Here is a 24,527-nt window from a genome sequence, read left to right as displayed (position 1 = left end):
AGACAGGTCTGCTATTAGCTTTTGGCATTCAACATATATAACTACCTTATTTGTAGTAAAAACATCTGACTTTCGATGAACACTTTACAGCTATTGTTGGAAAGTGAATTGGGGAGTTTTCGTGGGGTAATGAATTGTACATTGACGCACTTTGCACCCAAAACACCAGAAGAAGATAACAATTTAAAGTTTTGGTTACGAGGCAAAAGGCCTGCTACAAAGTCGTGAACCTTTGACGCACATACCACATAATCTGCACTGTCAATTTAGTGGTTGTTTTGTTAAATTGTTAAGCAATGAAGAAACAATGTACGGCCAATAACGTTCTGTGAGCTGCAGCCACGCCACAACAAATATCATAATGCAAACAGTTCGGTGTTGTTTGGGGGACAAAAACTTCACTAAAATATATGCAGGTGACCACAGTTCACGCGGACTTGAAGGTGACCACAGTTCATTCTATCAAACGCATACACCTCGTGCAGTTTGGAGACAAAAGCGGCATTTGCGTGAGCATTCAGTTCCTCCAGTCGAACAAGCCTAAAGGTCAGCGAGGAACGCTGGAAACTGGCTGTCCCGACAAGGAAGCCTTCGGTCGCGGCAATCAAACAAAGCCATCAAGCACGGTGTCGTGTCATGACCGCGCGACTAGTGCCGGCTGTGGAGGTATAGGAGGAATACGTGTCACCGCCGGTAATGCGGGCTGTGTGATTTATGAGCCCTAGTACAAGGGTCGTTGCAAATTAGACGAACTCTATAACCTGAAACGGACGAGTTTGTTCTAGAGTTTGCCACGGAAGGTGAACGCAGGCGTGCCGTATCAAGTGCGGAGATTTGGGTACTTTACTCTTTTATGTATTTCTGACAATTGTGACAACATTTTGGTTCGGTCCATTGCCAAGTTGATGAAATTCGACGGGTGTTTTTCAACGAATTTGACAGTCAAAATTAAAAATACGTGGTAATACTATGTGCAGGTTTACTATTTCGACAAACTGCTATTTAAGGAGTGATATGGTTGTTGTACAGGAATGCCGCAACTAAACCAACGGACCTCAAACCTGTACAAAGCTTGCGCCATCCACATGCGAGGCCGCGTGACTATATACCTTGAACCAGTCCACCCGGCAGACATCATACAGACAATGCACGCAGCTTAAGGGGTTTTCTCCGTCACCGATTCGTGATATCTCGGTGCTTCGGCCAACAAACAAACGTGTCCAGGAGCGGCACGAACGATCATCGTATGTTCGGAGCGTTTAAGGTCGTGATCGGGCGCTACTGCAGGCAGATACATTATTCAGGAGCCGCACCCGACACACACTACGCACATTTGGTTGGAATGCATAATTTTGGATCGGACGTAAGTTCGTATTCGCACCTAGCCCGAGGTAGTGATTTTGGATGTGAATCGCCCATTACAGAAAAACGCAAGGCGGTTATTGGTTCCCGCGTGACGTTGCGCACTGCAAGCAAACGTTTCGGATATTTTTTTATAAAGATGAAAATAAAAATGTATATAAGCAAATGACCGTTTGATCGGCAAAGTTGTCTAAGAGTCGCACCAAACTGCACTGATGAGACCTTATAGGGCGAAACAGTGGCCATCTGAATCCAACCTTACAGAAATGTAAATTAACCTTTGGACCATTTCGATTTTCTCTTAAACACAACCACATATCATAGATTAGTGTACCTTGATCTGTGATTCGATTTGGCTGCAGTGGCGTTAAAACTGGCGCAGACTGTCTGCACAGTTGCAGTGCGGACGCTAATGCAGCCACAGGTCAGACAAGAACACGCCCTGGGACCGCACGATGTGACAGTTTAATCGGGTCGTACCTACACTGCACATGACTAAGAAGCATTTTACCTGTCGCCGTTGGCTGATCCATACACATACGCTTGTTGGAGGACGTCGGGGAATCTGTTGTTGCCTGCTGCCATTTTACTCCCATAAGTCCGCCGCCAGTCGCGGGAGGTGATAGCGAAAGGGGTTTCAGTGCCGCGCTTATCGCCTGGGCCGCAGCATTAATGAAGAATCCTTGGATATCTTGAGTAAAGTGAGACATTGAACGTGGGAACACATAAACACAATTGGGAGAGAGTCACATGATACGTCAATTCGCCTGCTGTTAGTTCTTGTAATCAAACGTGGACTTAAAGGTTGATTGGAATTCCAAATGTGCAAAAGATTTACATGGGACAAAATATTTGTAGGTTATCAATCAAAATATAATTACAAATACCCATAAAAGAGAATATGATAACAGTCTGTGACCTGTATTGCTGTGATTGAAAGCCTCAAATACTTGTTGACAATTCTTAAACAACCTCTTAATATTTTAAGACTGTTTACTAAATATGCCAATCATTCGTTTGCTCTATTTGATACAGCCAGCCCCCCCCCCCAAAAAAATGAGTTCTGAATGGGTTTCATGAAGTATATATTGTATGTACACAGTTTTCTGTTTCAAATGAAAGCTGGGATATTGGTATATATACGCAGTATGTCAGGATATTACTGCAGTTTCTACCTGACAAAATTTTACCTAATAAACTCCCGACTGACACCATGCATTTCCTTTTGCACTTTTGAACCAACAGTTGACTCACCAGGATGGCTGTAGGGAATGGATGGTAATCGCCCAGTCATGTTGCCAAAAGCTTGATTCATCAATGAATTATGATATCCATTAGCTGTTGACACGGCAGCAGCAATAGATGCCGGAGTGCTACCTGCATCTGCCTGAATATTTTCTCCATTGGCCGCATGCATTGGGTAGAAAGGGTAGGGAAACATCTTGGCATCAGCTTTCATGGCATCCAGTATTTTAGGGTTGAAAGCAGTGTGCTGGCTGAGTTGTTTGGCCATCTGAAATATTATAATTATTTTTTTATTGCAATGATGAAGTTAAAGTAATTTGCAATGCTTATATTAATGGGGTAACTGCAAATGCAGTATATATATATACTTGGCCGTACTTGCAAAAGACTATTAAAATACAATCAAGTGCCGAAATCAAATGATATTTACCATTACCTAAATATATATCCCATGCATATATACAAAATTAACAAAGTAAGTCAATTATATAAAAACTTCAGTTTTATTGATATTGTTGGTAAACTTCACCAAAAATTATTGCATTGCAGCTCTTTAAAAACTGGACTGTGTTACTAAAAAACACTCATTCACTAAAACAATCTCATTACAGACCAAAACTATATTTTTGCTTTATTCAATCACTGAAAATTGGAAAAAATACTACGTTGAATGCAAAATTTCGAAATATAGTCATCCAATAACAAAACTGATGATTGTCTTCAAGCCCTATTTTAAATATTTTGACCAATAAACATGATTTTGTCAATACCTGTTGGGTTGAAGATGGATAAAAAGGATGTGTTCGGGGGGAAGAGGGCAACAGGTGAGGTGAATGTGCTCCGTCCACACTAGTTGCTTGACTTTCAACAGATGTGTTTCTTTGCAAGCCGACAAACCCACTAAAATTTGCAGTAATATATGTGCGGTTATAACAACATTTAATGTGGTATTTACATTGTAATACAATGAGTCAATAATTACAAACTTCTGTTATATTGAATATTTCAGACAGTTCCATGATTCTCTTAAATTTCTTTTTTGCAAACCCACAACAATAAAACATTAAAAAGGCACAATTAAAATATAACTTGTCATTGAATTTGAATCCTGGCCGGTTAGCTGCAAATAACATGACATTAGCTGTTTGCCTTTAGCAAAATGCCACAGAAAGGCAACGTGGTATTATGCTTGGATCAGCAAAACGATCACACTTTAAACTAAACACCTAAAAGCTTGTTCAGCAAGTTCCACCAGCTAAATACCTTTGAAGCACCTAAACGTATATTATACATATTTCTTTGAAACCTACCCATTTATGTCATCATTGTGAGGGCTGCTTGTATCCATTGCTTTCAGTCAGCTGTTGTAGAGTTTTCAGCTAATGTAGCAACAGCACAAACCAATTGACAGCTATGTGAGAGTCAGGCATTCAGACACAAAAGATTAAACCTCTAAGCAAACAGTCCACACTAGCATAGTCTTTGTCCTGAAAGTGACAATAAAATGGTCAAGGCAAAGATAGCATTTGAGGCTAAAAGTAAATGATATAGTTAATCTCTTAATAATATTGGCGAAACTGGCTTCTGATTTTAATGGGTTATGGACTAATTTGTAGTAATTGTACCATCACCAACATATTACTAATTACTTCATTAAAAGTTGGTTTTCATAAGGTCATTTCAGATTGAGCACTAGGTTCTGGTAGGTTTATATCTAAAATGTCCTTAATCATGTGAACTTTCAGCCAAGTAACCAACGGTGTTGACCCAAATGTGTAATGCGTACGCTTGTGGTAAAACAACAGGCCATCAATTTTGTCCTTCTCTGTAGACACGAGGGCTTTGGATATTGACTCTTTGTCACAGGAATGTTGTGGCACACCAACAAATTTGAAAGTATTGTTCTTGTTTATCTTCAACAGTTCTGGAGTCTCTGAAAGCTTGCTGACCAACCAAAACAGGCGGAATTCAGTTTCACTGTCATACATAGGATGGTCATTCCAACACATAACATCCAAAATATAATACGTTTTTTCTACCTCATTAAACACACAGTCAAGCACAGTGTACCCTGAGTTTGTGTCAAAACTGCCCCCAGGCAATTTTGAGGCAAACTTATTCACACAATATCCACTTTTTGAGTAGGCACATGTCCGACTACGTGACGCCACCACCAAATTTCTTTTACCCCATGGACATATGCGCATCACCCATTCCTTTTCAAAATCACTAGGCACTTCTACAAGCCATTCTGACAGCATGAGTTGATCTTTGTATTGCTTTTGTGTTTTTTTGATGGTTTCTGCAATATCCATGCCTTCATTCTCTTCATCACTGGACTGTTTTTCTCTATTACTCCATTCATCAAGAGCTAAGCAACGAACATGATTTTGAAAATCAAATCTTCGCTTTTTCTGATTTGCAAGGTACTTTTCGCGGCGCACATTTTGGTCGGAGCCTCTGGCAGTTTTCTGCTTGAACTGATCAAAACGTGGATGATTTGAATAAATGTTGTTTGGATTCTTTGACACTCCAAACGTACTGGACAGAGATTCAACCAAGTCATCCATTATTTAAAACAGCTATTCTCTAGAAAATACCCTTATTTAATAGTTTCATGCCTGTTATTAAAGATAAGTTTTGTTTGCTCTGTTTAAGTTGTGTAAAACTAAAACTAGGGTCAAAGACACACTTTTACAATGAAAAGGTGCCTACTATTATCTTATGTTACTCTTACTTAGTTTTTAAATATGATTTACTCAAAAATTTCAAGCCAATTGAACACCTCTTTATAACGCTTCAATAACAAAAGAAGCATGCTGAACGATACGATATTGGTGCATATAATTCAAACATCTCAGCTACTTAGTAAACAAAATCATATTTTCTAGATTCAATGTATCCCTTTTCTGCACACAAAATTGCGTTTATCACATGCACTTACAAGAATACGCAATGCGAACTTGCACCCTTGTGAACCACGACACCTTCACGCCAGTCTGCTATTTTTTTCCGAAACTGCTAACGCGTCGCTCGCGAAGGCACGCAAAGTTCAACTGCAGTTGTTGCTCAGCCATCCGTGACATCCGTTTTCACTTGGCATTTCAGTTGTGTCTGCGAAGCTACTTGTTATATTTCGATTTATTTGCAGTAACCCAATAAAGTCAATCGAAGTATTGTATCTGAAAAAATTTACACTGGTATGTAACAAGTGCAATTCACAAATAGAAGTTTTTCAGATCGCAATAAACGACACATAAACAATACAACATACAAAAAATACATCTTCAAAATACACATAAGTTACTACAACATGAAGTTCACATAAATTCAATCACAAATGCAATAACCACCTTAGACTTCCACGGAGCAAAGATATTGCAACAAGTTTGTACGACCTGTTGCAGCCATTCTTCAAGTATTCAAATGAATATCATATCATTTTCCCTATCACGGGAGCCTTATCTTACTGTTTGTGACGTCAGGCAGGTCGTCTACATGTAACTTTGGAGCTTGGTCAGTCACGCCTTTTTATTGAAACTGATGATGGCCTAAGTTGTTGCCTAAACGTCATAAATAAATAAAGAAAACAAGAATTTGTTTTTTGCAATGTGGGTCAGGCTTTTGTTTCAAAATCATAAGAAAATCCGTGGGTATAGTGTTCCCAAGCAGTGCTGGAAGAAACGCGGTTCCGGTAAGAATTCAACGGATGGCGTGTCTAACATAGTTTGAAAATTAAATTTAGTAAATTTATGCACTCTTCACCTATCAGATTTTGCTGCACCTGATGAAGCGAGATCAATCTCGCGAAAGCTCGTGCCAATAAAGTTGTTTAACAGTCAGTCTCTTATAAAAGCAGTGCACAAGCAAGCATATAGTCATAGATCAGAGACAGACACGACAAACTGAAGAAATTGAATTCACCTAGTATGTATATGAAAAAACAATTGTTCATTTATTTTCAGTAAATTCAATCGTTTCAGTAAGAATTTTTTTATCGTTCAACCCTGTTCCTATAATCATTTTATTGGAGTCCAAAAAATATAACATATAGGCTATAATTTGAGAAGTGACCAAATCCAAAGTCATATGATTTTGCGCTTGCAATAAAACTAGACAATAATAGATTTTTGTTCCATATATAGGCCTAATGTCGTAAAGTGGCTGTTATGCAATTTGTTCGGTTCAAAACCATGAGGTATAGATTCGGTTGTGGCCTATCTATATTAACAAAATTGTCTGGCTTTCGAAACATATAACTAGGCAAACAATGCCAAATCCAGCATTGGTTTGAGGCTCCCGACAAAGAGGAAATCACCCTGTAGGCTACGTGGTTTGTGGCCCCTGACGTAACATTAATAAATAAAAAGACATGGAAACCGATGAAACCCTAATGGTTGTCGAGTCAGGCGCCCATGTAAAGGGTGATTTCCATACCATGAAACAGTAATCGTTGTAGCACTTATTGACTCCTGGTTCTCGTAGGAGGACAAAACAATCAAAAACCATGAGGTTGGGTGATGACTAACATGTTAAAAACGCCTCGACAAACACAAAAGCCATATCGCGTAAATATTCCATCTTCCAGTTCAGAGAATACACTTGTCCTTTACAGTAATGTTTATATATAAAGCGTACTTCAGATGTCACACTGACAACATCGATTGGTCGTGGTCTTGGAATCGTCTTGTAAAAAGTGATTATCAGGACTGGCCACTTAAATAATTGCACAAATATCCAAGACACCTACTTGAGATAATACATATATTTTTCTTTTAGGCTACCTAAAAAAACGACTTTATCAGAACTACTTGCATCGAGAATAAAAATCTATCAAAGATTCACATCTGTTAATTATTATTTTATACTCTCTACATTGTTCTAATATGTAGATTGGGAAACATGTTTATTGCAAAAAAGACGCGTTATAAAGTTTTTAATTTATATGTCACACACTGTGCTGTTGGAAAAGATAGATTTTCTTCAAAAAACATCAAAAAAATACCTTTGCGAAAATCAAAGTAAACGAAGTTCGCAAATCTTTTTCAAAAACTGACCACCTCCGCTTAGTCGTCAGGCGACTATATGTAGGCCTATGAGTATCGAAGGTAATTTTCTTACCTTATTTGGAGTTGGAGGGCTGCAACCGGCCAGAATCGGACATTTGGTCGCTACCTGGCGGTGCTGGCCCGAGTAAAATAGTTTAGCTTTCAAAACATGGCCCAATGAATCAGATAACGACTATAGAAGCGTGTGTAAATTGTTCCACTATAGCTACGCCAATTATTATAGGCTAACTGATAGTGGCTAGACCAATTGGTGGGATCAGCCGGTTCGCACCGGTTCTCGAGAACTTGTTTTTGGAATTTAACGACCTATACGCGAACCAGTTGTCAACAACCGTATGTAGGTCTATATTTTATTTCGATTTACTATGGCATGCTGCAAATGAGAGAACCGGATGCTTAAATATTTGAATCCTACCACTGGCTAGCCCAGTTCTCAACTGGGGGTCCGCACAGGCAATAATAGCCTATGCTTGTTTTTTTTTGGTATTTCGTGCCAAACACGTAGAGCTAAAACATGTCAAAATAAGGCAGCCCAGCAGTCACAAAAAAGAGCAAATCAATCAATAAGGGCAGTATGACATTAAATAATACTGAACTGCTCTATTCTGGTTTAGCACTGTTTGAAAAGAAACGGCTTGTTATATAATCACTGAATACGAATTTTAATATTCCATGGTGACACCCCTGCTGTCTATGTGGTAGGCAACTTATCGCCATATTAACAAACATTTTCCGAATAGAAAAATCAGAATATGACTTTGATATACATTTACATGAACTTTTGAAGAATAAACATGCCAGCCAAACTGTTTTTATTAAACAAAAATTAAACTTCTATGTTTTTTGGAAAAAAACCTTCCGTCATGTGACATACGGTGCTTCCCCAAAGTTTAAAGCTTCATTCCCGTTTGGAGTTCGTTTCGCACTTCAGTGTTGTGTAACAATAGAAAAGAAGTTCATCATTATCAAAGCTTAAAGTGTGTCGTTGACTGCCATGTAAAGGCTAGTTTCGATGCCCAGACTGTTGTCGTCACTGCCGTGTGTTATCTTGTTTATTTTTGCTTTAGATTTATTTTTGGCAGTTTTATGCAAATAAACATTTTATTTTAACAACGCACTGTTAACTGAGATGAATCATGGAGGTTGGATCAAGTTCAAACAGATTGAGTTCTGCTTCTGGTCAAAGTGAAAATTACAGCCTTTTGGATTCAAACAGTGAAGAAAATTTAGGAGTTCAAATTGGAGCAAAGTTGGGTTCTAACAACCGTCTTACAGGACAAAGATCTGCACACACAGTCATTATTGACTCGCAATCAATCAAAGCTAGTCATGAAAATGTAAGTTGTTGCAAATAATAACCTTTTATCCAAAATAGAAAAAACAAAGCTGATATGTTGACTGATAATCCGCGCAATATTAATGAGCAAATGCATTAACTATAACGATCGCCGAAACAAAATCCTCCACGCAAAAAACAAACTTTCCAATCTGGTTGACCAGTATTAAGCAAATATTTTGAACACTGCTGTGGGCACCATCATTGCTACATAAATTAACTGAACAGTGTTCAGAATGCTTAACAATCAATAACATATTAGCTTTGATTTTTCTATTCCTTGTAATTATATTATTTCTTAACAACGTTGCATAAATTAGGTATTCACTATTGGATAACAATTTTGAGCAATAACGATTGCAGCAGTGCTAATTTAGGTCGAATAAAATGAGCATTTAACACTGCCTGATTTGTTTGCACAAAGTGTTTATGCAGTAGCAATGTAACTTTTCCATAAAACAACCCACTCCGAAGTTAAATTGATTCCGAATGCATCTGGGATATTATGACTAGGGTGGTAACTATTATTGTGTTAATTGGCCATTTTGTGATTGCACCTGACATTCCATCCTTGTTGTGTCTATGAATGTGATGTATTGGTCAATAAATTTATTGACTATGTTTTAGGCAAATACTACATTCTGATACTACATGCTTGCTGGATACATCAAGTAACATACGCCCATTCCTAGAGTTAAACCTCAGTATATATCTCGAATATTCTAGGAAAAAAAACCTTCACCCATTCCTAGTGGACCTATATTGAGGTTTAAAATTGCTTCATTGTAATTATGTGGGGTTTTCTTCATTTTTTGCAGATCCCTAGTGACATTCGCCATAGAAAGGCTGTGGACTTTGAGGTACATTACATTTGAACTAATATTGTGACTACATTAACCAACAACTTAACATCCAATGATAAACACTCTTATTTTGGTTAGGCATTGGACTATGACAACATTGAAAATGAACTTCACTTGGAAGAAGAACGAAAAATGAAATACTCTGTAAGTTTTTCAATTTATGCAAAACAATTACAACTTGTGCTTGTTGATATATTAACACTTCAATCACTAAATTTCTACTAATAAATACTTTGTTGAGCCAGGACTGGAAATGGATTCAGGTTCAGCGATGGATCGTGTGCATGATGATAGGAATTTTAACTGGACTGAGTGCTGTTGTGATCAACATCAGTATTATGCAGTTGATGGACTTGAAAATGTCTGTTGTTGAAGGAGGTGAGCACGATCCATCGTTTACTGTACAAGGGTTACAATTATTTGGTATATAACAAATACATGTTGTGTTTACGAGGATATTTATATTGTAATTTTGATGTGAAGTTTCCACCTTTGTCATGCACTACAAGTGGCATTGGAAAAGGTTGATTTCAGGAAGATAATATTAAATATTTGGTATATATACTTCATAGAACTTATCACCAGGAAGAGATTTTTAATATATTTTCTTTCAACTAAACAGTTTTGTTTCTTTGTAAATAATCACAATCACACAGCTATTATATGGGCTTAGTGAGAGGGCAAGTCCAAAGATAGGAAATAGTTTGCCTGTCCGTCTGTTTGTTTCCGGTTTATTAATAGTCCACTGCTTTGTTCTTGCAAGTGCTTCTCATAATAGTGGGCAATAATTTTGCCACCTAGTAAAAGATTTTCAAACTTGGACCATTACTTGCAGCGTGCACTTTACCAAACAAGTTTTGTGCCACTATGTGGTAAATATAGTTAGTAGCAAGAATTAGTGAACAGCAACAAAGCAAGAAGGGTTGCCTATTCGGTTATTCAGTCGCCAAAGCAAGCCCCGTTGGACACACAGGTTGTAAACGTTGTAATTCTCAGAATGGGGTTGAAATTTACAAAGTTGAACTTTTGCTTCACTAAACAGTCAACGCCAAAGCCTATTTCGAAAAGTATGATATCATTCTTTGATTTTAAGCTTGTTAAAAAAACAAAATATGCGGAAAACAACTAATGTATCATGAAATGCATAAAATTCCAAAGATCTTCAAAGTCGGAATATTGCATCATTCGATACTTAATGATTTGGTTTATTTTTGATGTCAACTTAGCGCCGTCTCTATAACTTCGCTTGTTGCGCAGCAAGTCACGTAGATACGAGAAATTTCGCACTGCGCGCCCACCGAATTTCCACGATCCTATTGTTCTCGTCACCATTGCGAAATGAACCGAAGGTCTCGTATTGTGTGACCTGTGAGGTCACCGTCACTCGAGATGGGGCGTGACTTGTTCGCCGGCAACAGGACAAGAAAATGCTGTCCTAAGGTCGCAAAAGGTCACGCTCATAATGTATATTTTCGCGTCATAACTTGAGAAGTGTAACATCCGTTGTTCGATATGACGCACGAAGCCGGGTATTTGTTCTTGGTACCATGCACGTTTTCATTGAATAAAATGTGTAGGGGCAGCGAAATCTGGTCGGCCCTTTTCAAGGGAGATTGCTTGACCTCCATAGTCCTACGTACTGACCAACGCTAAGGAATTCCTGCCAGTGTAACCTGTGTAAAAGTGTTTTTTCTTTTTCGTCAATTGTACAATTTATGTATTGCAAAAGCTTTTCGGCTTTTAGCAACTGTTATACTAAGCTCCAAAGCATTTTAGGGCTTTCGCACAAGAAAGTGACAATTTCGTTTGTTTCAATAACACCAGTCAATATAAACATCAACATTGAAAACGTTTTTCTAAATGTCGCCATGTTGGTACAAATTGCCCTATTTCACTACCCCACCTTGTGTGAAAAATCATTGTTTTTTTCCAAAAAATATTCATAACAGATCGTTATGAGAATCGAAGACGATGAGAAGGTCTAATATCGATTACAGCCTAAACGTGTGCGTATGTTCATGGTCACGTAATGTGTTGTATTGTTTTTAGCGATTAACCGATGCGTGAAGGGCCGTTGTCTCTACATTCCTCTGCTACTGTGGATTGCAATGAACGTTGGGATCGTGTCGGTTGCCGCCCTTCTCACCGTGTTTATTGCAGTGAGTTATGTTTTTGCTTTAGACAACTTTTAATTTTTAAAGTGATGAGTTTTATGTCAATGTTTTTATGTTTTTTGTAAATGCTTGGCTCGAAATATTAACTATTAAATACAAATTTTGCTGTCACAGGAGAATTCCATCTTATGTTAATTTGTTATTGTCAATTTGACAAAATGCGATTATGATGTGGTCACTAACTGATGCGATTATTTTTTCATATTGTTTTGTAGAAAACTAGAAAAACTAGACTCAGGTTTTTTTAATTCATTCTGTATTACCAAAAACACACATTTTTTAGATAAATTTATTGATTTACTAAAAAAACAACGCAATACTAAACATAAAAAATCTTAAATTGAGAAACTTAATTATGAATCATTTCGTGTATCGCATTACCCCCACCACTATTCATCCAATCCCCGCGAATTCCATAACAACCGAATCCGCGCAGCACGACGGGTTTGCTGGTAAACATATTAGTTTTCACATACTTTTGTCCTTCAGCCAGTAGCGGGTGGTAGCGGTATTCCTCAAATCAAGTGTTTCCTAAACGGGGTGAAAGTACCAGATGTGGTCAGGTTAAAATCCCTCTTCGTGAAAGTGGTCGGGGTGGCGTGTTCTGTCGCTGGAGGACTGGCTGTCGGAAAGGTAAAAACTATTTTACACACATTTGTCACCCTATTACGCAATTTCCCTATGTTTATTAAATCATTGTCAACAAGGTGTCTGTTACATACACTTGAATAAATATCATTCTGTAAGGTTTTCGTTGTTGTTTTGGATTAAAGCAAAACGCTGGAAATTATAGTTAATACACAGCAAAGAACATTTAATATTTTCTGCGCAATAATCCTTTTTCCACAAATATAATGTTTCTATTGCTGCCAGGCATATTGTAATTTAATAGTCTGTTTTTCTGGCACAATAAAAACGTAACTTTGTTAACCGACGGTTCTTTTTCCTACTAATTTATATTTCCATGTTAGAATGGTTACTGAAGCTTATATTAGGCCGTATTGTATTTTATGTAATACGAAACCGTCTTCAATCGCAGGAAGGGCCTATGATTCACTCCGGGGCTGTGATAGCGGCCGGCGTTTCGCAAGGACGGTCGATCACTTTTCGCTTCAAAACTCGCTTCTTCAAGCACTTCCGCAACGACCGTGAAAAGAGGGATTTCGTTTGTGCAGGTTGGACTCAAATCTTAATAGACATTCAGTCGCTCTGCAGCACCTCTTAGTGGTCGCAGCGGCGCTTGCTTGGCGTCGAAAATAGCGTCAGTTCAACTTTGAGACGAGGTTAATTGACGGCGCGTGCACTTCAGACGTCGTGCCGACTTTTTGTGTCAACTTGAACTTGACCCCAACGCCGTGTCGTGCCGAAAGCGGTTCTGTCTGGGTCTTGCAGAAAGTCGACAACGTGTTAACTCGGCCGCTAGACTTAAGTTAATTCATATATGAAAACGTTATTCTTTCTTTGACAGTATTTTTTAAAAAGAGATTTAAATGTTAGATCTTTAAATCGGTGCGCATACTTCACTTGGTAAGGGGATCTACATCTGTACTGCCTAGATTTGGTTCTCTATAGAAACCTATACGTCTGTATCATGAAATACTCGTCTGTTGCATTGGCTATTATGTTTGTATTGACGATTTAAAAAAAAAACGTCAGTTATGTTCCGAAACCTAACTTGTTTGCTGCGTTTCCGGACCAAAACTGCCAACAACTACCGCCTTTAAACACACGTAATGTTCCTCGAAAATTACACTATCTTGTCAATTGCTTTATAGGCGCAGCTGCTGGAGTGTCGGCTGCATTCGGAGCCCCTGTTGGCGGCGTCCTCTTCAGTCTGGAAGAAGCTGCGAGTTTCTGGAATCAAGCTCTCACTTGGAGGATTGTAAGTGTTAGTTTGGGCACATTTTTAACAAAACGCCGCTATCTTGTGGTGTTATATTAACATGCATGTTTGTGATGTGGGGAATGGATAGGCGTTTTTTGTCTGTCTCCATCGCTACCGTATCAAAGCATTTTGTGTTCGTGGTATTGCACAGAACACGCTTTAACAATAAAAGGTGTTTGGTTATAACATAAATCTATTACTCTACTCTTTGTAGAAGTTTAGGCCACTTATAAACACACTTTCCTTTTCCCAATTACGCTCCGACATACCTTTCCAACTTGGGTTTTAAAACTTCGTATGGGAATGTTATGTTATATTGCATTTCACTTATTAGAGAACGAATTTAATATGTATGTATTCGCTCATTCTATCATTTTACGTCTAGTTCCTGTGTTCGATTCTATCGAGTTACACACTGAACTTGTGTATGAGCATCTACCACCACCACCCAGGTGATCTCGCCTACCCTGGTCTCATCAATTTCGGCAAATTCAGCGGAACGTACGAAGGATTCGAACTACCCGTGTTCTTTGTCATGGGGATTTTTGGTAAGTTTATTGACGGTAAAAGGCTCAGTTTGTCTGGGCAAAACCACAGTGTGATTCAAAATTACTGTTGCTAATTGTGATTAGAATTGAAAAATCAGTATGTTTTTGCCAAAAAGTCGCGGTAGCCGAAAATCAGGACATTCAGGCAAAATGTCCCCAGGTTAATCCGGTATCTGACCTCCAGTAGCCCCAATTTGACTTTATATTTGGGCTAATACCGTGACCTTTTGCAGGTGGTTTGTCGGGTGCAGCTTTCATAGCAATCAACCACAAGATCACGGTGTACCGCATCAAGTATTTAAAATCCCGTTTCATCAAGGTTATAGAAGTGCTTATTGTGTCTGCCATTTCGGCCACGATCGCCTTCGTCATGATTTATCTTAACACCGACTGCAAACCTCTGGGTGAAGATAAGAACGTGGAACTACAGGTGTGAGATTTTATAGTTTAGTTCATCAGTAAGGTTTCTGTTTACTTTTTGAATTTCTTTATCAGGACCAAAAATGAGCCGACCCACCAAGAAGATAACAGTAAAATCTTTGCAAAACCTTGCGACTTGAACTTATGCCACGATTAGCGAATTTTAAGAATCGTTCTTCAGAATTTCAATTATTTTCGCCGCAAACTTTCTTGCGTGTGGAATAATAAAAAAATCGGTGTCCCTATATGTCTATATGGAGCATTGATTAATATAATTTTGTGCGATACTGTATCCCATATCTTCAAGCAATTGGGTGTTCTTATTGAGTCGGCAGTTCCGATATTTACTTGCGGCGTATCAAAACATACAGTGTGCACAAAACTGTTCACAGTTAAAGTTTACCACATTTTTTTTGCAATTTCAGTTCATGTGCAACGACGGACAATACAACACCATGGGCACCTTGTTCTTTACCACACCAGAAGAGGGCGTCAAGAGTTTGTTTCACGACCAACTAGGTTTGCAAAAAAAATTGGTGTGTTATTTTGCGCGAAACCTTAACGTTGTTATTCTACCTCCAGGTTCAATACAGCCCGTCACGATTATCATGTTTGTCATTCCTTACTACTTCCTCGCCTGCTGGACATATGGTTTGCAGGTAATTTAATGTTAATATTGCATGAAGTAGTTACTATACAGGGTTCGAATTAGCGGTAAACGAACGTATCGCAAAAACGTTACAACCTAAATTCTAATACTTAAAATTTGCTTCGTACGCGATTGTGCATTACACTTAAAACCTGCTGTTTCAAACTCGTTGACTCAATATTTGTTTCGTAACACATCGCCATCGTTTCATTGACTTGCGCAATAGAGGCTTGACAAAATACGAGGGTTGAAAGAAAATAGTCGTTGACATTGCCAAGAAACGTTAACAACGTTGTTTGCATCAGCGGTTGTTGTGTGTATGAATGAATAGATAAAGAAGGATGCGGCGCCTTATAATCTGCTTCGTGTTGCATCGCAATAATATCAGAAACGGGTTGCAAGAACTCCAAAAACTGCTAATTCGAACCCTGCTTTAGTATGTATTTGACTTGGAATGTCCCCTTACCGAGTTTATACAAACCCACACATATGGTATGTGATTCATAAAGCATCCTGAAAACGATGTATTCTAACCAACGATTACTCAAAACCCTCATCTGGGTTTGGAATAAACGTTTTTTTTGCCAAGGAAGCCTAGTGTAAATTCTCAATATTTCTGGCAGCTTCAGTAGCAAACATTGTATGTTTCCCATGCCGAAATTTAGATGTTGTTTTGTTGCACATATTTCTTCACCATTGGCGCGGAAAACCTCTAAAACCCGCCCACTTCAACGTGACAACCAGTTTAGACACATTTTTTCGGATTTTGTTCAGCCATGTGTGATCTGGCTGACGTAATCCACAGCATTTTGCACCGTCAAAAGTGCATACTATCTGGAATTTATATACACACCAATTCAAAGCGAAAACCAACCTTATGCATAACGTTGTAAAAGACGTGAACCATGATCAATTGTAAGGCATAGTGCGATACCAAATGACCATTCATCTGGCAAATATAACATGAACATTTCTTCTGCCATCCAGTAAATTTCACTCTGAAATGTTTTACTCGTAAAAATAAACCGTTTTTTGATGAGAAAGTTTGTTGAAAACAGCAAAGCCCAGATACAAAATACATGCATCGTACATTTGCAAAATATTATCCAGGAATTTAATAGCATAGGGAATTTGTTACCAAACCCACAAGCCTAACACGCGCTCCTTAAAGTGTTTAACCACCGTAAAATTAACTTATACTTTTTTACTCTATAGGTTCCAAGCGGACTTTTCATTCCTTCCCTTCTGATTGGTGCCGCATGGGGGCGCCTGGTGGGCATCTGCATGAATGCGATCTGTCCGGATTGTGCGTGGACACAAGATATGTCAAAGTACGCCCTTATTGGAGCCGCGGCCCAACTAGGTACACCCCAACAATTTTTTTTTGTACATTTCCTTCCACGACGCAGTAATGTTATATTCAATGGCATGATTAGCAGTATCATCCCACTGCGCAGGTCCTTACTTGGCGATCTCAGCTATCGTATCAAGATCATTAAGTTTGCAGGCTTCGCAGCCCAGACATTGCCTTGGTCGCGAGCCTGTAAACCTCATAATTTCCCTCCACTGAACTAATCGCGAACTATCATGTAAAGTAATTGCAATGAAGAAAAGGATGTATATAATGATGCAACAAGCCTCTAATTTAAAATAGCAGATTTGTATTTAGTAAAATCGGTTTCGATTATGCACTGCAAACATCATCGGTTTCTGGAAATAGTAAGTAATAAGAGCAATAGTGCACACCTAAAACGCTACACTGAATTGGAAACTGCAAGGAAATCGTTTCTTAGTGCTATCCCCTCGAACTCTATACTTTAGCTTGGTAGCGAGCATGTAGGTGGTAGCGGAGACAAGAAACGCACGTTCACACTCAACAGTAAATTCCTGGAGCACAAACAAGTACAACGGAACAATAAAACCTCAGTGTGGGCGCGATTTTTTGTAACTTGCTTCGACTTGTCGGGGAAAAGTGGCTTTAATTAAACTTGTAATGCGAAAGTAGTAACTGCTAACGTTTTATGTCATCCTCTCGAGAAATGGCTACCTTTCGTGCAGGTGGAACTGTACGCATGACGATCAGTCTCACTGTAATACTCATCGAGGCAACAGGCAACATCACTTACAGCCTTCCGCTCATGACAGCCTTGCTGGTAGCCAAATGGGTTGGCGATCTATTCAACTGCGGTATATACGACATGCACGTTCACCTGGCTAGGGTTCCAATACTGGAATGGGAACCGCCCCCGCTTTCCACTAACATTCACGCCAGGTAGGTAATATGCATGTAACTTCAATCTAGTCAAAACTATGTTGTTTTTGCCCACCTGGATTTGTAATACTTACCAGTGAATATTACAAATTTACCAATGTATGGGGGGATTAAATTACACCATCAACGCCACCTAGTGTCATAGTAGGTTTAAGAAAAACAGCATAAGCCAGGCTATGAAACGTCGTTTATCCCAGAATAGATAAACGTCAATAGCCGAGCCGCTATGATATTGTTGTTGACCGTTAGAAAGATTTGCTTAAAGTTTAAATGGTTGTTCTCTAGCACCCTATTGATCAGTGGTTTCATTAGCTGATGTGCATGGCCACAAACACAGCTTTTAAAACACTAGTTACATAACCTGTGTCTTTTGTGCGCACACAAATCACCAAAAAGATTTTCAGGCCAGTGATTTGCTTCCAAGAAAATAACAGTGATTTGGGGTAAATAACAAGAAGATACACGAAAAATTGTATTCGCAATTTTTTGCAGGGAAGTGATGGGGAAGCCAGCAGTGACATTAAAGGAGGTATCTCCCGTCTCAGTAGTGTGTTCGGTGTTGGCTGACCCGCGCAACTGCCACAGTGGTTATCCTGTAACTGACAGTGAGGGCAAATTTCGAGGCCTGGTTCTCAGAACCCAACTTCTCATCCTGCTAAAACATAAGGTAAGATGACGTGAGCAGGATTTCGGGTGATATTTTCGTGAAGGGGTGCAACAAAATTTGTTTAAAAACTACACGGTTATCACTAAACAAAAATATTTCATTTTCTAGCAGAAAATTAAGTACAAATGTGGAAAATTAGAAAATTAAGTTTCAAGTTTGTTTTGGGGCTTCTTTTGTCTGTTTTTTTTGCATGAATCACGTTATTTTGTTCCAAAAAATCGGTCCACCATGGCCTTTTTTTAACTTTGACGAACACAGCAGTGCTCCAATACATTTTCCTATTGCTTACGTCTTACAACAGCAGCATTGTAGCAGTGGCATTTCTAATTCGCAATCCGTTGCTTCCGCAGACGTTTGTGGAGCGTAGTGCGCCTGGGGAGCGATTGAAGCTCAGCGTGTTCAGAGACACCTACCCTCGGTACTTCCCCCTTTCCATTGTTAACGTAAGCGAGGAAGAGCAGCAATGTCACGTGGATCTGAGGCCTTATCTCAATCCAGCTCCCTACACAGTATACGAGGTTAGAAGTGTGCTCTGTTGGCTGATGATTGGGATAACTGAATTTTTTTCAGCGTTTCTGATTTGAATTTTGTAATTTAAGATTGAGAATGTTTCCTGATAAGATTAAAATTGCCGAATTTACGTAAAATAGAAATTAAACAGAATTTATACCGAGCTGTATAATTACATTTAATCAAATTAAGATCGTTTTTTGACGTTGTTCATTGTTCTATTTGAATGAGCGATACTGGTGATGAATGTAAATACAGGCGAAATATATATATCATGAACAACGTCAAACAAACGACTTGGGATTACTTACAGGAATTGTTATAAAATCTGTTACTGAGTCTTTGTTGGCTATAAAGACAACAAGGGTTTCAAATGCAATCTTTCAATTTATATCAAATCGGATTTCGTGCTTACAAAGCTGTTTAAAATTCTCACGAAATAATTTTCACCGCACTCGGCTGAAAGTCGCTTTTCAGCAGAACCGAATATCAGATTAAATCCAGAATATTTTTACCATTTTGTGTACACGCAGTGTTTCGACCTGTGAGGTCTCATCAGTGCAGCTGTTGCAGTGGCACTGTGCTAGCTTTTACACTAGCAGGCGCACCAGATTCCACTTTGTGGTACCTGTCCGGTCAACGTCGATCTGTTGGGTACCCTATACTGAGTACCAAACAACAGAGACGAACCACTGTGGAGCGCACTATGACAGACCCTGTCTGCAGCTTGCCAATATTATTAGGACTTTTTTTGCACATATTTTACCATTTTGCTTCGCTACTGTAAAAAGTTGTCCAAATTTGTTTTGGTTTTAATACGTAACTATATATAATATTACCTAAATATTGTTTCAACCCACAGCATGCATCCCTTCCTCGTATTTTCCACTTGTTTCGAGCACTCGGATTGCGCCATCTAGTGGTACTGAATGACGACTTCAAGGTTGGTTTCATTTTGTTATCACGATTTCAAAATTTGCGCACTTTTTGCTTAATATACATGAAAAAACACTGAACATTTTCCTTGGCTTCGAACCCCTATGCAATCACAAACTGTTCCTGCACTTAGTAAATGTAAATATAGATGTAATAAAGTTTTTGTATAACCAACCTCGACTCAGCATCTACCACCCCCCTGTAGGAACAAATATGGCACCCGTGGTTATTAAGAAACCGTTTCCTACATCGGGATTCACCAACCCGATTGTAACATCTTTTTGTTTTACAACTTGCGTTGCCAGGGTTGCAAACAAGATACGCTATCAGCATCAGAATTTACAGTTATGTTGTGCACTGCGTTTGTCGACGTTTAAGGCCATACATGTGTGCTCTCGTCCACAATCAAACAAACCATCCATAAAAATGTCATCATCCACAGTGATTAATCTTGGCCTTCAAAATCGATGGTTTTCTGCGTGTAACCTGTGTTTGTTCTGCCTTCGTTTTGCTGGGGTAACTCAAAACCTGATTCAAACATCACGCTATTTTTAGAACAACTGTCTGAAAAAAGTTTCAAAAACAATTCTCACAGTACGTAATACTATACAGCCCTCACGCATATGTGTATAAGTACAAATTTAGCATCAAATGTATTTTTGCCTTTGACCTTTAACCGAAATTCTGCCTTTTTAGGTGGTTGGCATAGTAACGAGAAAAGATATATGGAAATGGGGCCATCATAACAAAGACTCTTAAAAACGTGGATATTCCTTCAACAGTTACGAGCCACAGTGACAGGATAGTGTTGTCACGGGTTCTGCTCATTCAGTGTTATTGGACGGTGTGCGTTTTTATCACTTTCGACAAACTTCTTCATTCGTAATTGCACTGTGTGGATACTTTTACGTTGGTATGATTATTTTTTTCTGTCACACGCGGTCGGTATGGGTTTACATAATGCGGTCTTAGTAACAAGCAAACTTTTGTGTTTAAATGTTACTGTGGTATTAGCGAGATGGTCAAATTTCCACTGTGTATCAACAATAGTTTGCCTTTCATAAACGATCAGAGTAGAACCATATGCAACGTAACAAAATGTGTTCCTACTGGGTTTTAAGTTTTTGCAACAAGCGCACATACCCTCTGTGGACTTCTACTATATGATTTAATCAATTCTGTCATTCCCAAGCCATTACAGGCAAGATTCTCGTCTAGGATAGTTTCGTTACGTGAAAAATATCATACGTAGGAGCTTAAACATGATATTCTTTTATTTTTTGGTCATATTGTGTCTGGGTTAATATTTTAGCCTAAAAGTTTTGTGAAGGCTGACACACAAAACTATTTCTTGTTCACCGTGCCGAAGTCTTCCCGCAGCTTACAGCATCATAGAAACCTTGCAGGCCCCAGTACACAACTACCACAGTCTCAACTAAAACCTCATTCGTCCTCCATGGTCAAAGTCATTAGAGTGTGAAGCGCAACGGGGCGTGTTTTGTTCTTTGGACGTGCTCAGTTCGTTGCAGAGTTTTGCCTCCTGTATATTGTGCCACGTTACACAATCAACACCCCTGTACCGCATTGATTGAATTAAGTATCAGGTGAAGGCCTCAGTTCATCCAATCGGCTTTACACGTTGAAGGACCTAGACACAACACAGCACGCTTTAAACTCGAAATCGTTTTCCAGCGATTTTTATTTGGCGAAGGGTAACTTTTTTCCCACAAAACGGAACTTTTTATTGTGTTTGAGGCGTTATTCTCCAGTGTAGCGTTTTTACTCTTTTACGTTTTAATCGCTTGCATTGCTTTGGTAGTCGGGTTTTTATGTGTGATAACAGATTGTTCACAACCAATGGGATTGAAAGAAACAACTGCCACGTTGTAACGCCAAAGCGTGTACCCGCGCATGAAGTTTTACCTACCCAGAGTAATCTTTTATCAATGTTTTAAGTGGCATATAAGCGTCGTTTGGTGTAACTTTGCGCAGTTTCCGTGAAACTGGAATCGAGAAAGCCGGTGGAAAACGTAGAGCATTTTTTACGCCCTGGCGAATTTGTATGGAGATAACAAGCGCTTTGGTGCTGGTGCCCACACGCGCCCCCGTGGCATTCACTACTGTTAGTTTCCTAGAGTTTTTCGTGGCGACCCGTGCGGAATTTGACATTTAACAACCCCCGTTGTTGAATCTCGCGTCTTTTCATTGGCTTTCGCGCCGTTACGCACGACTGCCTCTTCACGGTGTATTTGGTTTGAGCCGATGCCGGTCTTTTCACGTGAACTTGCTTAAACCGGCGACTGCCTTATTTGGTCAGGGCTTTGTTCAGTCATCTTGCTGCAGCAAGTAACCGACCCTTTGTTATTCAGCTCTCTTGCTTCGAAAGTATGGCTTTGTTGGAGGTGTGGTTTAAAGTGTTTAGCAAAATGTTTTTTAAGAATTTACCTTTTCGTCGCTTTGACGCCGATAAGCGTTTTTAAAAACACCTCCACTAGCGGCACATTTCCTGTCCTGAAGTGAAATAGTAATTCATTGTATAAAGTAATTGTAACAACATTCCATTTTGCAGGCAGGACAAGCCTTTTACAAAGGCATACAAACCCTGTGAAATAATCGTCATCTTGCTTGTACATTTGAAAAAAAAACATTCAGTCCCAAACGTATTTAACCCGCGTTTATCTTATCGTTGGAATGCCGGGGCTCACGTACTCAGAGAGACGCCCACGCCGCCCTGTAATTTACCCGGGCAACTGAGCCCCATTCTGTTGTTCGCGTCTTTTCGTACGTGAAATCATCTCAAGCGGAGCGCATTATCATCCGCAGGCCGCTGCGCCAGTCTTTTAACGCGACTTCGGCTTGCTACTATGCGTTTTTAGTACACACCCACTGTGCTTTGCGAGCAAACTTCGTTGTTTCTTCCGCTGGATTCATTGTTTTATGTGTGCTTGTAAATGTACCAAAATAAATAATGCCATTTCTCGCTATCAAGTGTATTGTTTTGAATTTTCACACAAACTGTATGCTTTAGTGTAAACCCCTCCACAAACATAGTACAATAAGTAAATATTGATTAAGAGGAGCTCAGTGCTCGTTTCCAGGCAACTCTACTTTCCACAAAAACCATTTGTGCAAATGAGGGATAAAATGTTGCGAAAACTCGGTAAGGAGAACTGGAATTGATTTGAAAAGGGTGTGTTTTGTCGCAAGCCTTTACTCCCACGCTACGACCGAAGTTAACTGATATGGGTCTTAATTGTGGTGGCGGAAACTTGGTACAAGGTAAATAACACATAGACGTCGTTAAACAAAGTGTTCAGTCATGCCGCGTTCATCTGTCAACTTCATACCAGTAGTAGGTGGGTTAGGGGTGTTTTTCATGGAATTGAAATCTTATTACCACATACACATTTCGCCTTGGTTTTATAGACATCGTCCAGTATCGGTTTGCAGGCGTCGTAAACAAACTTTCACTGGTTACAACATGTGACAATATTTTATGAGTACTTGCTAAAAGGAACTGGAAGTAACACAACAAGTTCAAATGAAAATTGTTAATAAATGATTTTAACAAACATTTGCGTAAAGGACGATAATAGAAAAGAAAATACTGGAACTTACAGGAAGAATTCCTTTGCGTAGTCTGAAAATAGATATTCAAGGCAGCACTGTTGAAGTTTGCATTGTACACCAAAACCCCCCACTGTCTTGAATTTGATATACCGCAGTTGTTTCACTGTGCAATGTACGGGAACTACCAACACTTCAGCAACAGTGTAGAGATAGCACTGGTGTATGTATGGGATCTGTCCATTACGTCATTGTATTTACATACAACCTGATAACACTGCTTTCACACATATATGTGGGAATAAATTTGTGAATTTGGTACTGCAATTAACAGGTCCAGTGATGCAACATCCTTTTAGTTCGAACTAAAGTCCATTTCTCTTCCCTGAACGTCGGAAATTGAATTTACCTCACCGAATTGCTCGTCAGGGTGGCGCGTCATTGTTTCCCATCAAATCGACGAAATACATGCTTGGGTGCAATGTATGGTCAACGTCCAAGATCTCACGTGTGGGCAAAAGGGCGTCGCTCAAAATTCGTCGGAATTCATGGTTCGTTGATCTCTTTGCCAACAGATCATTTCACACACGTTGTGCAAGACCATTGACCTTTGAGTTCTAAGTGATTCTTGAATACTAAGATCTTTTAAGTGGTTACATTATGGGTCTTCATTATATACTACTTGGTGACCACAATACTGCCTACAAATATAGTTGCTGGTGTAGCATCAGCAATTCATATTATTGGCTCCACATTGCTTATCATATGATTATTGTGACACGGGGCCTGACGGCACTATTGGTTGAGCTTTGCTTGGTGAAAGCGTTTCCACCTTGTTTTCTCCGTAAGGTTGCATCTAGTTTTGTGCCCAACGGATGACGGTGATTGCATAGTCACTACAAAGTGGAAGTCTTTGCTTGGCCGTTTGGTCAGCAAAGTCGTCTGATAGTCACACCAGCTGCACTGATGAGACCTTTTAGGTCGAAACAGTGGCCATCTGTCTGCAGCTTACACACAATTTGTA

At 39.2% G+C, this 24,527-nt stretch overlaps 3 protein-coding genes across 4 annotated transcripts in view; 1 reads left to right on the top strand and 2 right to left on the bottom strand.

Moving 5' to 3' along the window:
* Window positions 1-4,090, bottom strand: part of LOC145913596 (retinoic acid receptor alpha-like) — a 65,039-nt gene extending 60,949 nt beyond the window's left edge. Inside the window, exons 1-4 of the mRNA XM_083001316.1 lie at window positions 3,918-4,090; window positions 3,378-3,507; window positions 2,617-2,875; window positions 1,874-2,053 (exon numbers count right to left, since the gene is read on the bottom strand). Of these exons, the coding sequence (XP_082857442.1) occupies window positions 1,874-2,053; window positions 2,617-2,875; window positions 3,378-3,507; window positions 3,918-3,955 (607 nt within the window). The 5' untranslated portion in view covers window positions 3,956-4,090. The remainder of the gene's footprint in view (window positions 1-1,873; window positions 2,054-2,616; window positions 2,876-3,377; window positions 3,508-3,917) is intronic.
* Window positions 4,091-4,100: 10 nt separating this feature from the next.
* On the bottom strand, window positions 4,101-5,212 carry LOC145913598 (snurportin-1-like). The gene has a single exon (XM_083001318.1). The coding sequence runs from the start codon at window positions 5,175-5,177 to the stop codon at window positions 4,275-4,277; it is 903 nt and encodes a 300-aa protein (XP_082857444.1). The 5' UTR covers window positions 5,178-5,212; the 3' UTR covers window positions 4,101-4,274.
* Window positions 5,213-8,747: 3,535 nt separating this feature from the next.
* Window positions 8,748-22,912, top strand: LOC145913594 (H(+)/Cl(-) exchange transporter 7-like). Of its 2 annotated transcripts, XM_083001314.1 has the most exons (18): window positions 8,748-9,013; window positions 9,831-9,872; window positions 9,954-10,019; window positions 10,121-10,253; window positions 11,925-12,034; window positions 12,539-12,682; window positions 13,089-13,224; window positions 13,825-13,931; window positions 14,320-14,482; window positions 14,716-14,912; window positions 15,328-15,421; window positions 15,485-15,561; window positions 16,767-16,914; window positions 17,610-17,823; window positions 18,316-18,490; window positions 18,841-19,008; window positions 19,863-19,943; window positions 20,633-22,912. In XM_083001314.1, exons 1-18 carry the CDS (start codon window positions 8,813-8,815, stop codon window positions 20,693-20,695), a joined length of 2,319 nt encoding a protein of 772 aa, XP_082857440.1. In that variant the 5' UTR covers window positions 8,748-8,812; the 3' UTR covers window positions 20,696-22,912. The 2 variants fall into 2 exon arrangements, with proteins under 2 accessions (XP_082857440.1, XP_082857439.1); XM_083001313.1 differs by having other exon boundaries at window positions 15,328-15,561.
* The last annotated feature ends 1,615 nt before the right edge of the window (window positions 22,913-24,527 follow it).

The sequence above is a fragment of the Ascidia mentula genome, chromosome 9, assembly GCF_947561715.1.
Source record: "Ascidia mentula chromosome 9, kaAscMent1.1, whole genome shotgun sequence".
NCBI lineage: Eukaryota > Metazoa > Chordata > Ascidiacea > Phlebobranchia > Ascidiidae > Ascidia > Ascidia mentula.
The sequence above is the reverse complement of the archived record's forward strand: the minus strand, read 5'-3'. Positions and strand labels throughout refer to the sequence as shown.

What these genes read in the sequence shown, in the direction of transcription:
- LOC145913594 (XM_083001313.1), top strand. Translation starts at nt 8,813, where the DNA reads ATGGAGGTTGGATCAAGTTCAAACAGATTGAGTTCTGCTTCTGGTCAA. An exon ending in GAAAGGCTGTGGACTTTGAG is followed by an intron (nt 9,873 to 9,953) that starts GTACATTACATT and finishes TATTTTGGTTAG; the next exon opens with GCATTGGACTATGACAACAT. An exon ending in GCTGGACATATGGTTTGCAG is followed by an intron (nt 15,562 to 16,766) that starts GTAATTTAATGT and finishes TTTACTCTATAG; the next exon opens with GTTCCAAGCGGACTTTTCAT.
- LOC145913598 (XM_083001318.1), bottom strand. Translation starts at nt 5,177, where the DNA reads ATGGATGACTTGGTTGAATCTCTGTCCAGTACGTTTGGAGTGTCAAAG.